Raw genomic sequence first — 13,979 nt, 5'->3', positions numbered from 1 at the left:
CTTGGTGCCTCACTTGAACTCTGTGGTCTGATTTGCAGAAATGCTTTGAAGTGCAGAGTTGTGCTTTGAATGTATGAAGTATGTATGTATAATGCTAAGTGCTCTGAAAAATCAGGTCCTAGGGATCTCAAATTGGGCACCTAAAATTCGTGGATACTCTTGACCTTAGTTTCCTGGTGCCTCAGTTCCCCGTCTGTAAAATGGAGATAATAGCACTGTTTATTTCACAAAAGTATTGTGAAAATAAATTCATTATAGTATCTGAGTGTTTCACATACATTAGTGATGAGCACCATAGAAAAGCCCACAAGGCAATTAATAATTGTATTTTCAGAGTAGGGTTTGAATAGTGTGGCCCAGGGCTAATTTACTGCATGCATTGAGCAACAAGGGAAAAACATTGTGTGGCTGCTCATTCCGTGAGCACTGTCCATCCTGTGCACTGAATGTGTCACAGTAGAAAAATTTGCAAAAAGAAAAGGAGTACTTGTGACACCTTAGAGACTAACCAATTTATTTGAGCATAAGCTTTCGTGAGTTACAGCTCACTTAAAAATTATGTGATCATGTATTTAAAGACTGTATCATAATGCATATGCCCAGGCAGGTCAAATGCTTGACTTTGCAACCTGGCTGTTCTTGTAACATAGTTCTTTTGTGTGTACTATATCGTTATGTGAGAAGGTGCTTTCCCATGTGTATAGACTCCATTTTAAATGTTTATTGGTTCATAATAAAACTGGATCTTGAGTACTGATTGAAACACACAAACTCTCGGGGCCCAGCCTTTCTAGAACATGTGAATCACAAGGAGTTTTGCTGGGTATCCTGCCTCCCCTGGATCTCAGTGTCGGACACTTCAGAAAGGAAATTCCTATAGACGATACCTGGCCCTGAAGTGAAGGCCAAGAGTTCTCAGCAGGAACAGCCATGTAGTTACTAAAAACAAAACCCAAAAGTTGGAAGCCCAGGGTATTAATCCTGACAGCACCTCAGTCACACTGTCTGGCCTTGCTGGTGATGACAGGACACAACTCTGACACCCTGAAGAACAAGCCAGACTCCGGCAGGCCTGTCAGCACCTGTGAGGTCAGGACTGGCTCTTGAGAGAGAACCATTTGGTGATTAGTAGGGCTGTCAAGTGATTAAAAAAATTAATCACAGTTAAACAATAACAGAAATCTAAAAATATTTAAATAAATGGCAATATCTACATTTTCAAATATATTGATTTCAATTACAACACAGAATACACAGTTGACAGTGCTCACTTTATATTATTTTTGATTACAAATATTTGCACTGTAAAAAACCAAAAGAAAATAGTATTTTTCAGTTCACCTAATACAAGTACTGTAGTGCAATGTCTTTATCATGAAAGTAGAACTTACAAATGTAAAATTATGTAGGAAAAAAACAGCATTCAAAAATAAAACAAACAATGTAAAACTTTAGAGCCTACAAGTCCACTCAGTCCTACTTCTTGGTCAGCCAATCGCTCAGACAGACACGTTTGTTTACTTTTGCAGGAGCTAATGCTGCTGGCTCCTTGTTTACAATGTCACCTGAAAGTGAGCACAGGCGTTCTCATGGCACTTTTGTAGCCAGTGTTGCAAGATATTGACATGCCAGATGCGCTAAAGATTCATATCTCCCTTCATGCTTCAACCACCATTCCAGAGGACATGGTCCCATGCTGATGACGGGTTCTGCTCAATAACAATCCAAAGCAGTACCACTGATACATGTTCATTTTCATCCTCTGAGTCAGATGTCACCAGCAGAAGGTTGATTTTCTTTTTTGGTGGTTTGGGTTCTGTAGTTTCTGCATCTCAGTATTGCTCTTTTAAGACTTCTGAAAGCATGCTCTGCACTTCGTCCCTCTCAGATTTTGGACGGCACTTCAGATTCTTAAACCTTGGGTCGAGTGCTGTAGCTATCTTTAGAAATCTCACATTGGTACCTTCTTTGCGTTTTGTGAAATCTGCAGTGAAAGTTGTAGTGTTCTTAAAACTGAGTGCTGGGTTATCATCCGAGACTGCCATAACATGAAATATATGGCAGGATACGGGTAAAATAGAGCAGGAGGCATACAATTCTCCTCCAAGGAGTTCAGTCACAAATTTAATTAACACATTTTTTTAACGAGCATCATGAGCATGGAAGCATGTCCTCTGGAATGGTGGCCAAAACATGAAGGGGCATACGAATGTTTAACATCTGGCAAGTAAATACCTTGCAATGGTAGCTTTAAAAAGTGCAATGCGAACGCCTGTTCTCACTTTCAGTTGACGTAAATAAGAAGTGGGCAGCATTATCTCCTGTAAATGTAAACAAACTTGTTTGTCTTAGCGATTGGCTGAACAAGCAGTTGGATTGAGTGGACTTGTAGGCTCTAAAGCACGGGTGGGCAAACTACAGCCCACGGGCCACATCCGGATAGCCAGCCAATTTTATCCAGCCCTTGAGCTCCTGCTGGGACCAGGATCTGGGGCTTGCCCTGCTCTCGTGCTCCAGCCGGGGAGTGGGGTCGGGGGGCACTCTACATGGCTACCAGAAGCAGCAGCATGTCCCCCCTTTGGCTTCTACACAAAGGGGGAGCCAGGGGGCTCCGCATGCTGCCCCCACCCCAAGCGCTGCCCCCGCAGCTCCCATTAGCTGGGAACATCAGCCAATGGGAGCTGCAGGGGTGGTGCCTGCGGACAGGGCAGCATGCAGAGCCACCTGACCGCGCCGCTGCATAGGAGTTGGAGTGGGGACATGCTACTGCTTCTGGGAGCTGCTTGAGGTAAGCGCCACCCAGAGCCTGCACCGCTGACCCCCTCCTGGGCCCCAGTCCCAGCCCTGATCCCCCTCCCGCCCTCTGAACCCCTCGATCCCAGCCTGCCCCACCCCAGAGCCTGCACCCCCAGCTGGAGCCCTCACCCCCTCTCACGCCCCAGCCCAGATCTCCGTCCTGCCCTCTGAATCCCTCAATCCCAGTTCGGAACACCATCCTGCACCCCCAGCTGGAGCCCTCACCTCCTCCCCCATGCCATGCCCCAACCCCCTGCTCCACCTTCTGAACCCCTTGGTCCCAGCCTGGAGCACCCTCCTACCCCTCATCCCCACCCCAGAGCCCGCACCTCCAGCCGGAGTCCTCACCCCCCCTTCCTACATCCTAACCCTCTGCCCCAGTCTGGAGCCTCCTCCTGCACCTTTTAACTCCTCATTTCTGGCCCCACCCCAGAGCCCGCACCCCCAGCCAGGACCCTCACCCCCTCCGTAAACCCCAACCCCAATTTCGTGAGCATTCATGGTTCGCCATACAATTTCCATACTCAGTTGTGGCCCTCGGGACAAAAAGTTTGCCAACCCCAACTCTAAAGTTTCGGTTTTGAGTGCAGTTATGTAACAAAAAATCTACATTGGTAAGTTGCACTTCCACCATAAAGAGATTGCACTACAGTACTTGTATGAGATGAATTGAAAAATACTATTTCTCTTGTTTATCATTTTTACAGTGCAAATATTTGTAATAAAAATATAAAGTGAGCACTGTACACTTTGTATTCTGTGTTGTAATTGAAATCAATATATTTGAAAATGTAGAAAAACATCCAAAAATACTTAATAAATTTCAACTGGGATTCTGTTGTTCAACAGTGCAATTAAAACTGTGATTAATCTTTTTGAGTTTATTGTGTGAGTTAACTGTGATTATTCAACAGCCCTAGTGGTTACACAGATCTCTGCACTCTTGCAAATAGCTGTCAGCAAGACAGAGCACAGGGATTCAGTTTGTCTACTGAGAAATAACCATGAGGACGTTGTGCGCACAAAACTCCTGCCATTCAGTAAGTTGCTTACATGAGAAATAAACATACAGTTGAGGATCAGGCTTCCCTGTGCTGTGATTGGCTGGGCCAGTTCCTTTCTTGTATAATGGACATAGGTCAATTGAGGTTTACGCGAACAGATTTCCCTTCCCAGCCACCCAAACAAGCTCATGTTCTGTTAAAGACCCATTGAAAGCACTTCTGCAGAGCTGTGTTTGTAAGATGAGTAATTATTTTGGATTCTTCAGTGTTGTGAGGGCAGAACCAACAGAGTGGTGAAAAGAGAATGTTTGGCTGTAAAAACTGGCCAAGAGTGTTCAGTCAGAAGTACCTAAAGCTTGGCCTTCCTGGGAACCAGTGCAGAGTACTAGAACAAAAGATTAGATGAACTGTAAACATCTTTAAAAGCACTGGGACTGGGCGAGGTATTTAACTTTAAGGAGCAAAAGTGTGTGTCAGCTGTAAACGGGGTAGCTGGGAGCTAGTGGCAAGAAGTGTAACATTTTTTCAAATTGTATTCTGACTTCAGTATCCTCACTTCTTGAAAAGAGAAGGCAACAAGCTTCAGATCATGCTGCAAAGGAGGAAGCGATACAAAAACCGAACGATTCTGGGCTACAAGACTTTGGCAGTGGGCTCCATCAACATGGCCGAGGTAGATGTTCATCAACACAACTCAAAGCGTTCGGATGGAGTCAGCCAGCATATGCCTTCTATCCTCAGTTTAAATCTAAGGCTACCATTCTTTTCTGAGAAAAGTACCTAGATGGCTTTCATATGTGTCTCACTTTTCAAGTGTACCAAGGTTTATAGGGCAAGAGTGTTAATGGAAATAATATAAAGTAATAAATGCTATGTATTTTCTATAAAATGTAAGCAGGAAAACCAAGGGCTGGCCTATTTCTCTTATGGTTTTTAAGGTTCAGGCTCAGTTTCAAGTACTTTGCCCAAATATGCTATCGCTCCCCTTGTCTTTAAAACATGCTTCGGCATGAGAGAGTTTAAGCATTTCTAATAAATATTCTTAAAAAATAATGCACAAGAACAGTCAACCAAAGATGCAGTAAATTTAGTTCAATTGAGCTAACATCTGTCTGTTTCTTGAATTCTTGAACATAAATAGCACATTTTTCTCTTACTCCATCCAAATACATTAAGGTTGCAAAGTCAAGCATTTCAAAGTTAGGAAATGCTGAAATCAAAGTAGCCTATGCAATCTTAATTCTGCCCCTTTCTGCATGTGCATGATGATAGTTCACCATGATTGTATAATTTCCACCATTTTCAGTTGGGCTGTTCAGGCATTGAAATCTTGAGTTTTACTTTTCATGGTCATTCTTGTTAATACAACTTGATTTCTTGTATATTCATGGAAAGCAGATGACCAAAGGAAGCTGACTTTCAACTTTGAATCAGCAGTTGTGGGAGATGCTTATGGTATCCACTGAACTTCAGTTAGCTTCACACTAATTCTTTTATTCCCTAATCTACGCAGCTGTGTACTTGTGAATATTAAAAATATAGTGTTAGAAGCATTGTGTAGCAGAAACCTGCCATACTACACTTAGCATAGAAATCTTCCAGAAAATATCATTCCATAAATTTAGTTCCATCAGTGGAGAATTTATTACAAAATGAAATGGTTTAACACTGCAATTGTGCTAGGTTGTTGTGATATTAGATAATTGATTGATTTTATCTACAAATTATTTATTTTGTGCAAACTGAGCTTTTAAACGGAAATACTTTTTCATTTCTGCATTTGAGTTTCAGTTAAATCCTAATTTTTTACCTTTTTGTCTTTGTCTTGTATCATGTTTGGTTCATTGTTAATAATTGGAAATTAAACACTAAAAAATATGAGCATCACTCAAGTAAGCTCACCAGCATATCTCTTTAAAATGTTAAGCATTCACTGTTGAAATATAATACTTTTTCTTACTGTTTTGTCACTTCTGACAGCAGAGGATATGAAAATGCTAAATATCTATGAAGTATTTGCAATGTGTTTGAATCTAAAAGAGGATGTCAGCTGGAATTTTTTTGAAATTCACTAACTTAAAAAACATCTAGTTTCTGATAGAGCACCCTATAAATAGTACGTCCTGGAATTTTTAGTTCCTTAATTTTTACAAGAGTTTTTCTTCTCCCCGCTGATGTCAGATGCAAAACTGAACAGATAGGTTAAGGGTAGGAGGGGTAGACTGGTGGGTCACCAACACAAAGGTGGCCAATTGAAGCTTTGAGTGGATGAGGTCACCCAGGGGGAAAGTGGAGAATAGGAGGGGGCCAGATATAGAGTCCTGCGGAACACTGATAAAGACCAGGAGGGGAAGTGCGACTGAAAGGGCATTTGGATGGGTGGGAAGAGCACAAGAGGGACAGTCTTGGAAGCCTAGAAGAGAAACTATAGGAGGAAGGTATGATCATCATCATGTTGAAGGTGGCAAAGAATGGAGAAGCAAATTTCATTTTTTATAGAACCACAAAGATGTCCCTTTGTCTGTGCTTTCACCAGTTCTCATTGTCACATCTAGGTTGCCAGCTGTTTGGGGCAGGGACTTGCTTTTTTCACTTTGTTCTGTAAAGCACCTAACATGCTTGTCCAGGGAAAGGTCACTGCGGATGGTTTCTGCAGCTGGCTTTAAAGTAGATTTGGAGGTTGTTTTGTTTGGGAATTCATGAGAGCTGGATAACTTAATGATCACTAAAATTAGTACCCAGGCAAGCTAACAGAATAATAATGAGGGTAATCCAATAACATGCTTCAGTGTGATCTGATCATGTGTCAAACTGAAATCTTCTGTCCCTGCCACTTCCTTGAGTTGATAGCCAAGTAAATTCTGAAATAGCATTAAATAGTGTCTATAACTGGTGGTTCTTCTAGACCCAGGCATTTGAGCCTTCTTGCATACCCAGAGTAACTCATTAAAGAACTCTTCCAATATTAGTGGATGGGAATCAGGCCCACAACATTTAAATATAAGACTGTTACTTCCCCAATCCCAGGTGATGCAGCACCCGACTGAAGGAGGCCAGGTTCTGAGCCTTTTCAGTAACATCAAGGAAGCCACAGCCAAAGTAGCAGAGATCTGGATCTTCTCACTGTCTAGTCAGCCAATAGACCATGAAGACAGCACCATGCAGCCTAGCCAGAAGATCAAGTCCACAGGTAAAGATATGCCCTCTATTGAACTTCAGCCCATCTGTTTCCTCTCCCGTTTCTTCCCTTCCTTTTTCCCGAAAGCCCACCTGGTTGGAAGCTGCCTCAACTTACATTTTTGTGATATAAATACAACAGAGAAAAACTAAACAAACTGGCCTTGTCTCTGCCACCACCTTGCTCCCTTCCCCACCATGTCAAATCCCCTTCTCCATCCCTCCGCCTGGTCTCTTCAGATAGCATGAGCTTTCAGGCATGGACTGCCTTATGTCTGTAAAGTGCCTGTCCCAGTGGGGCCCTCGTCCTGCATGGGACCTTCAAACATCACAAATAACGTGCCACTTCCTGCATTTTGCTGATAACCAAAAGCTTCAAGGAGGGTAGGGCTAGGAAAGAGAAGTAGTAAATATCATTTAAAAAAAACAAAACTACAATGTGGTCTAGGTTGGGAGGGGTGAAGAGGAACCAAAACAGAGCACTGCAAATAACCATGGAAATCAGCTTTGTTCTTCTCCCTCTTCCATATTCTCTGTGAAGTCAAATCCTCTCTGACCTAGGGCTTGTCTACTGAAGATGAAGCTAAACCACAAAAAGGCACTCTCAGTAAAGAATGGTTTCAGAGTAGCAGCCGTGTTAGTCTGTATCTGCAAAAAGAAAAACTTGAGTTTATGCTCAAATAAATTTTAGTCTCTAAGGTGCCACAAGTCCTCCTTTTCTTTTTTCAGTAAAGAATGAGTGTGTCCATGTGGGGAGCTAGCCTGGAATAGCTACAGTGGACTAGTTACCATGTAGACAAACCCCTAAGCTTCTGAGATCCTGTGCTCCATTGGTTCTTGATAAATTCTCATCTGGCACGAGTTCAGATTTCCTTACCTCTTTACTATGTGTCACAGGGTGACTGGTCTCTGCAGATAGACTGAGCCCAGCTTCCCTAGATGGGAGCAGGTGAGTCTCATCCAGCTAATTAAAGGGGGCTGCGCAACACCTGGGCCTATAAAGGGCAGCTGGTAGGCAGCTGGGGAGGAAGGATGGAGACAGGCTGAGATGTGGTCAGATGAGGCCACACTGGAGTGGAGCTAACTGCTGTGGTGGGTCCCTGGAGCAAGGGGGCCAGGGGCTCCAGGAAGAGAGGGGAGCAGACCTGGACAAGGCAAGGAAGCTGCCAGGAGCTGGAGTGCCAGAGACCCCTGGGAGGAGTGGCCCTGAAGCTTGGGGGCCAGGTATTGACTTAAGACTGTCTTCTGTTTAACCTTTGTTATAAAACGTTATAAAAGAATAACCCTCAGCTGAGAGTGGGTGTGGCAGCATATGTTCGAAGATGGGGGTATAGCAGCGGCACCCAGTGACACCATGACAATAGCATGTAATTATTTGACATTTGGGAATGGATTGTGGGATGGGGGTGGGGGATGAGGGTTTGTAGCTGATGGTATACAGTCCTCACTCTGAAGGTTAATGTTTAATGGTAGAATTGCAGGCAAACGGAGTTAATTTCTAGGACGAATCAGTACCAGTTCTTAACAGTGCTATAACTATACTGTAATATGAAAGAGGTTCTTGAGATGTATGTAAGGAGAAGCAGAATTGGGGCCCATGGTGTTCATTCCCTTCTGTGTTGCATCATACACAAGCACCATCATAAGGGAGCCATAGGAACCCCATTTTGCAGTTGTTTTTCTAGGGCTCCATTTCTTCACACTCTCAGCATTAAACGAAGAGCTCACTACAACACCTAAACAGAATATAGATTGGTTCCAGTTCCTGGTCTCGCTTAACATTGCTGTTTGGAACACACGTTGTCATGAGCACTTGGCACGTTCACCATACACTTGTTTATACCAAATACTGTAACAAAAAATAATAATCTAAAGAAACTCTCTGCAGGGTCAAACCGAAGTACAAATGGGAAGCACAACACCAAAAGTTAAATGAAATAGTATGTGTATGCATCAATAGACCACAAACCTGACTCCTTACTGACATGGGGGGGACAGAGGACACTCTCAAGGACACTTGAGAGCTGAAGGACACTCCAAGGAAGTAGAGACGTGTTTGGAGCTGGTGATATTTTGAACTGTTGCTTTGCTGTTAGACACTTAGGTAATATGGGGCAATGTGGATTGAAAATTTCATTAGTAAGTTATATAGAAATGTTTATCTCCTTGTCCTGTTTTTGATTGGTGACTGTTGTATCAACCGGCTGTTACAAAAACCAAGATGAGAAGTTCTTCCATAGAGAGCTTCTACTGCATGATCTCTGGAGGCTAGACTCTACTGTTACTCTGGTTTACCTCACATGACTAAATCTTGCACACTTCTAGAGAGTAAGTTCATGGGTTGTTTAAAAAAAAAAAAAAAAAGTGATATCACTAAGAAGTGACAGGATTGTAACATGTTAGTGCTTGTTCTAAATCAACTACATCTTGCTGTGGAGTCACCAGGTTCTAGGGTTGGGCTAGCCCAGTGGCTCTCAACCTTTCCAGATTACTGTACTCCTTTCAGGAGTCTGATTTGTCTTGTGTACCCCCAAGTTTCACCTCACTTAAAAAATCAGACATAAAAATACAGAATAGTCAGAGCATACTATTACTAAAACATTGCTGACTCTCATTTTTATCATATAATTATAAAATAAATCAATTGGAATATAAATATTGTACTTACGTTTCAGTATCTAGTATACAGAGCAGTATAAACAAATCATCATCTATGAAATTTTAGTTTGTACTGACTTCGCTAGGGCTTTTTATGTCGCCTGTTGTAAAACTAGGCAAATATCTAGATGAGTTGATGTACCCCTTGGAAGACCTCTGAGTACCCCCAGCGGTATACATACCCCTGGTTGAGAACCACTGGGCTAGCCAACCCAACCACATAAGCTACTCTTCCAAAACGCACTCACGGTAACAGTCTAAAGTAAATGACATTATTAACTTCAATTATCTGAGCACAAATATGTGATTTTTATACAGTGTGCATAAAAGATCTTGGTTTCCATGCTTGGAGGCCTTCCCTTTACATGGCTTCTGTTCTCTGTACCTGCACTGTGACAGGATAATGGATTAATTCTGAATTCAGATAGGAAGTCCATGTTGCAAGATACATGGGCATGCACCACACAGTGTACGAGATGCCTAGTTGGAGTCCAGAATAGAGTGAGACAATTTACTTGGTGTATCATTTCAGTAAAGAACAGGATCTTTTTTTCCCTCACCAGATTTGGTCCTGCATACCAGTTGTGCCTGGTTAGGGGAACAAATCCTGGGGAAGTGTGTAGCTTGGGTTGCCCCATGGGTAGAGGCTAAGTGATGCCCATTCCATCTTGGACTATATGCCAGTGGTCCCTACTTATTTCCTAAAGGGGTGGACATGCCAGACTGGCTCCCTGTGGGGGAAGGACTCACCTGCATGCCAACCTTCTCTACTTTGCGGTCAAATTTCCTGTCTGCTAGCTGAGTATTTCTCATCTTCCCTTTCTCTGTGGGAAGTTCTCATCCTACCTGTCTAGTGCAGCTAAAAGATACACCCTTAGTCTTCTCTCCAAATGTTCATATTCCTTGATTCTAGGAATGTTAGCCAGTGTGAATTTTTTGAAGTTTGCTCTCCTGAGCATCAAGGCTTCCCCTTCTTTCCAAAGGGAGTCTTACAAGACTTTATGTGCTTTCCTTACCTTACAGATAACTATTCTGAAGAAGAGTATGAGAGCTTTTCTTCTGAGCAGGAAGCCAGTGATGATGCTGTCCAGGGACAGGTACTGTATGTGAAGCTGCTGTTCAGTGCTCTACAAAGGATTTCTTCCCCAGAAGCGCATAAACTGATAATAATCACTCTTTGCTTAACTTTTAACAAGATGGATATATGGCTAAATAGTCCAGTGTACAAGCAATGCCTACCACTTCCTCATTGGGGGGTGGGGGTGGGGGGTGAGAGGGGATCCAGGCCTGCACACTACTCTGGGTCCTGACCCAGGGATTCTTTAAACACAAGCCATATGTTGCTTCCCTTTAGTAGTTGCTGCTTCTCCCTTGGTCTCATCACCTGATGGAGTTTTCTCTGTTCCCTGCTTGAGCAGGGTCTTGCAGGCCACCTCACCCGGAGAGTTCCTCTGTCTTCCAGCCCTTCCTCACCCCTCAGGTCCCAGCCAGGAACTGATGAGCTCATCTCCTGCAGCTCCTTTTAACTGAGCCTGCGGTGCTCTGATTGGCTCCCTCCCTGCAGCCTTTCTAGGCAGGCCTGGGGGACCCACCTTCGCCGTTCCTTTTCTGGGGCAGGGTGTGGTAGGACCGTGGAAAGCCCCAGCCTGAGGCCTCGAAAAACCTGTACAGCTTGTCACAGGGCCCTAGAGCCTAGAATTAACATGGTCAATAACTTTTAAATCTGTACTGCAGTGGGTAGTTGTATGTGGTGAGAGATTATTTTTTTCCCCAGTGTTTTCCCCTTCCTTTGAACTCTGTGCAATTTGGACATCCATGGATAGAAAGATAGTCACAACCGAGATCTCTGCTTCTTAAGCAGCCTCAGCCTCTGATGGGTCCAACTGTGGCAAGAAAGATGGTGGAACTCTGCCACACTCCACCAATGTGAATCACTGTAATGAGACACTGCTCATGATAGGTCGTGCAGATATTCAAAATGGAACTGTGCAGCTCTGGGCTGAGCTCTGGCTCCAACCTTGGCTCTGCATCTTCTCAGTGTGTGGAAGGTGAATTGATGGTGTCTCCTGAACGCCATCAATTTGTGGCACCAAAATGGGGGGATCACTCTCTGTAAATGGACCGGTCTGTGGCCTTCCCTCTCCTTTCCTTACATGAGGGCCGAAATCATTGTGTTGACTTTTAAATGATGAATTACCAATAGGCCTCTGAGTTATTGTCTCGCTGGCACAATGAGGCACTTGACACCTCTTCAGGGTATTCTGGGCTGTCTGCTGACTCCTCTTGGCACTGGGTATTCTGCTTACGTTTTGGGGTCTTTGCACCATTGCAGCTAGAGACTGATGTAAGGGAAAGCTGAGATTCCAGTGAACAGGATAGTGGCTTCAGAGAGGTGCTGGTATTTGTGTGTTGACGTGTCTGAGCCCTGGCTGCTCAGCAACATGCTGCACCCCTAGGGTTTAGTTCTGCCTGCCTTTTCAGCACTCCCTTCTCTATGCAAGATCAGTAAAATCCTTAGCTGGTCTTTACTCAGGGTTAAGTCTCTGCCTCCCCAGTACTTAAAACCTTGCTGAAGGGAGCTACAGGTGAAGACTGAGGGCATGTCTACACTACAAGCTTAACTCGACCTATGTTAGATCCACTTACAGCCCCCTCAGAAGTTACTGCAGTTTGTCATGTCCCCACTGCCCTTCTGTTGGTAGTGTGCATCCTCATCAGGAATGCTTCCACTGACTTGAGAGGCAGTGGAGGGTGCTGCAGCTGCTGCTGCCCCCTCTCCTCCCAGGCTCCCAACAGGGGGCCGGGAGCCTAGAGGTTGGTTCAGAGTGGGGAGCCTGAGCATCAGCTGGGCTCTAGCTGGTGCCTCCCACCTATGCTGGGATGACAGCCAGGCATGGGGTTCGCAGCATGGAGCCTTCTTCCAGCCTTTGTCAATTTCAGCATGTCAGCATGGAGCTGTAAAATTGACAAGAATGACAACCGACAGCTCATGTAAGCTAAGCAAGGTCTACACAGAAACTGCATCACCCTAACTACACTGATATAAGCCCTATGCCTATTGTGGAGGTGAAGTTATGATGTCGATGTAGTAGGGCGCTTACATCAGCGGGAGAACGTAACAGAAGAATGGCCATACTGGTTCAGACCAAAGGTCCATCCAGCCCAGTATCCTGTCTACCAACACTGACCAATGCCAGGTGCCCCAGATGGAGTGAACCTAACAAGTAATGATCTAGTGATCTCTCACCTGCCATCCATCTCCATCCTCTGACAAACAGAGGCTAGGGACACCATTCCTTACCCATCCTGGCTAATAGCCATTAATGGACTTAACCTCCATGAATTTATCCAGTTCTCTTTTAAACCCTGTTATAGTCCTAGCCTTCACAACCTCCTCAGGCAGGGAGTTCTGTAGGTTGACTGTGTGCTGAGTGAAGAAGAACAAGGGAGCAAGGCTGTAGTGCAGACACTGACATAATTAGGTCGACCTAACTCTGTAGTGTAGACCAGGCCTTAACCAGTTTCTCCTGTGCACCTGTATAATACTAATCACTCCCTGACACGTTTTGTTGCACAAACGAAACATTTCGCATCATAATAATAAAACAGCCCTTGCTTGTTCTTGAGGCAAGTGTAAAACCTAACGACTCTTTCTGTGCAGGATTTGGACGATGATGAATATGAGCTGGGCAAGCCAAAGAAGCAGCGGAGATCGATAGTAAGAACGACGTCCATAACCAGGGTCGGTGGAAATTAGTTTTACTAACACTGAATGGGTTTGGCCAGGATGTGCATGCAGCCCAAGAGATTTACAGAGCTATTTACACAATGGTCCCAATGGCGAAATCAGAGATAATCACAGGAGGTGGGAAAGTCCAGAACTAAAATCTAGCTAAGTGATCAAAGTACCAATCAAACCACAGCAGATACTGACAGCCTTATCTGTGAGTACCATCTTGTATCACTTGTTACCTGTAAGATGAGAGGACCCCCATGAAAATCATTTAAGGGTGAAATTGACCTAGTGCAGAGGCTAACACAAGATCCATGCATATGTAAGCCTCCGAATAGGCTTGAAGTAGGGCATAGGCCTTTTGCTGGCCCTCTACATGAGAGTGAATTCAGCCCAGATAAGAATTCCAAAATAAAATAATGGAGATGAGGTATGAAATAATAAAGTGGGTTAATGCAAGATGGCATGTGTGTAGTTCAGGCTGTAGGACTTGTCAGATACTATTGTCTGGTAAATGATATGCAGTTACATACTGTGTCATAATATATGCACGCATGGGGCCAGAGTTAAATTTTAGCATAAAACCTTAACTTGCCTTTGAGTGCTGCAAC

General features: G+C 44.0%; 1 protein-coding gene across 9 annotated transcripts in view; it reads left to right on the top strand.

The window, feature by feature from the left end:
* Positions 1–13,979, top strand: part of PACS2 (phosphofurin acidic cluster sorting protein 2) — a 174,671-nt gene that overhangs the window by 69,435 nt on the left and 91,257 nt on the right. For 6 of the 9 annotated variants that reach the window (XM_048861939.2, XM_075131445.1, XM_048861942.2 and 3 more), the window contains exons 4-7: positions 4,348–4,473; positions 6,828–6,990; positions 10,659–10,732; positions 13,297–13,377. In XM_048861939.2, the coding sequence (XP_048717896.1) occupies positions 4,348–4,473; positions 6,828–6,990; positions 10,659–10,732; positions 13,297–13,377 (444 nt within the window). The remainder of the gene's footprint in view (positions 1–4,347; positions 4,474–6,827; positions 6,991–10,658; positions 10,733–13,296; positions 13,378–13,979) is intronic. The other 3 variants (XM_048861946.2, XM_075131446.1, XM_075131449.1) reach the window with 2 other exon arrangements.

This window comes from Caretta caretta, chromosome 8, assembly GCF_965140235.1.
Source record: "Caretta caretta isolate rCarCar2 chromosome 8, rCarCar1.hap1, whole genome shotgun sequence".
Lineage (NCBI taxonomy): Eukaryota > Metazoa > Chordata > Testudines > Cheloniidae > Caretta > Caretta caretta.
This window is presented reverse-complemented; position numbering and strand designations above follow the sequence as displayed.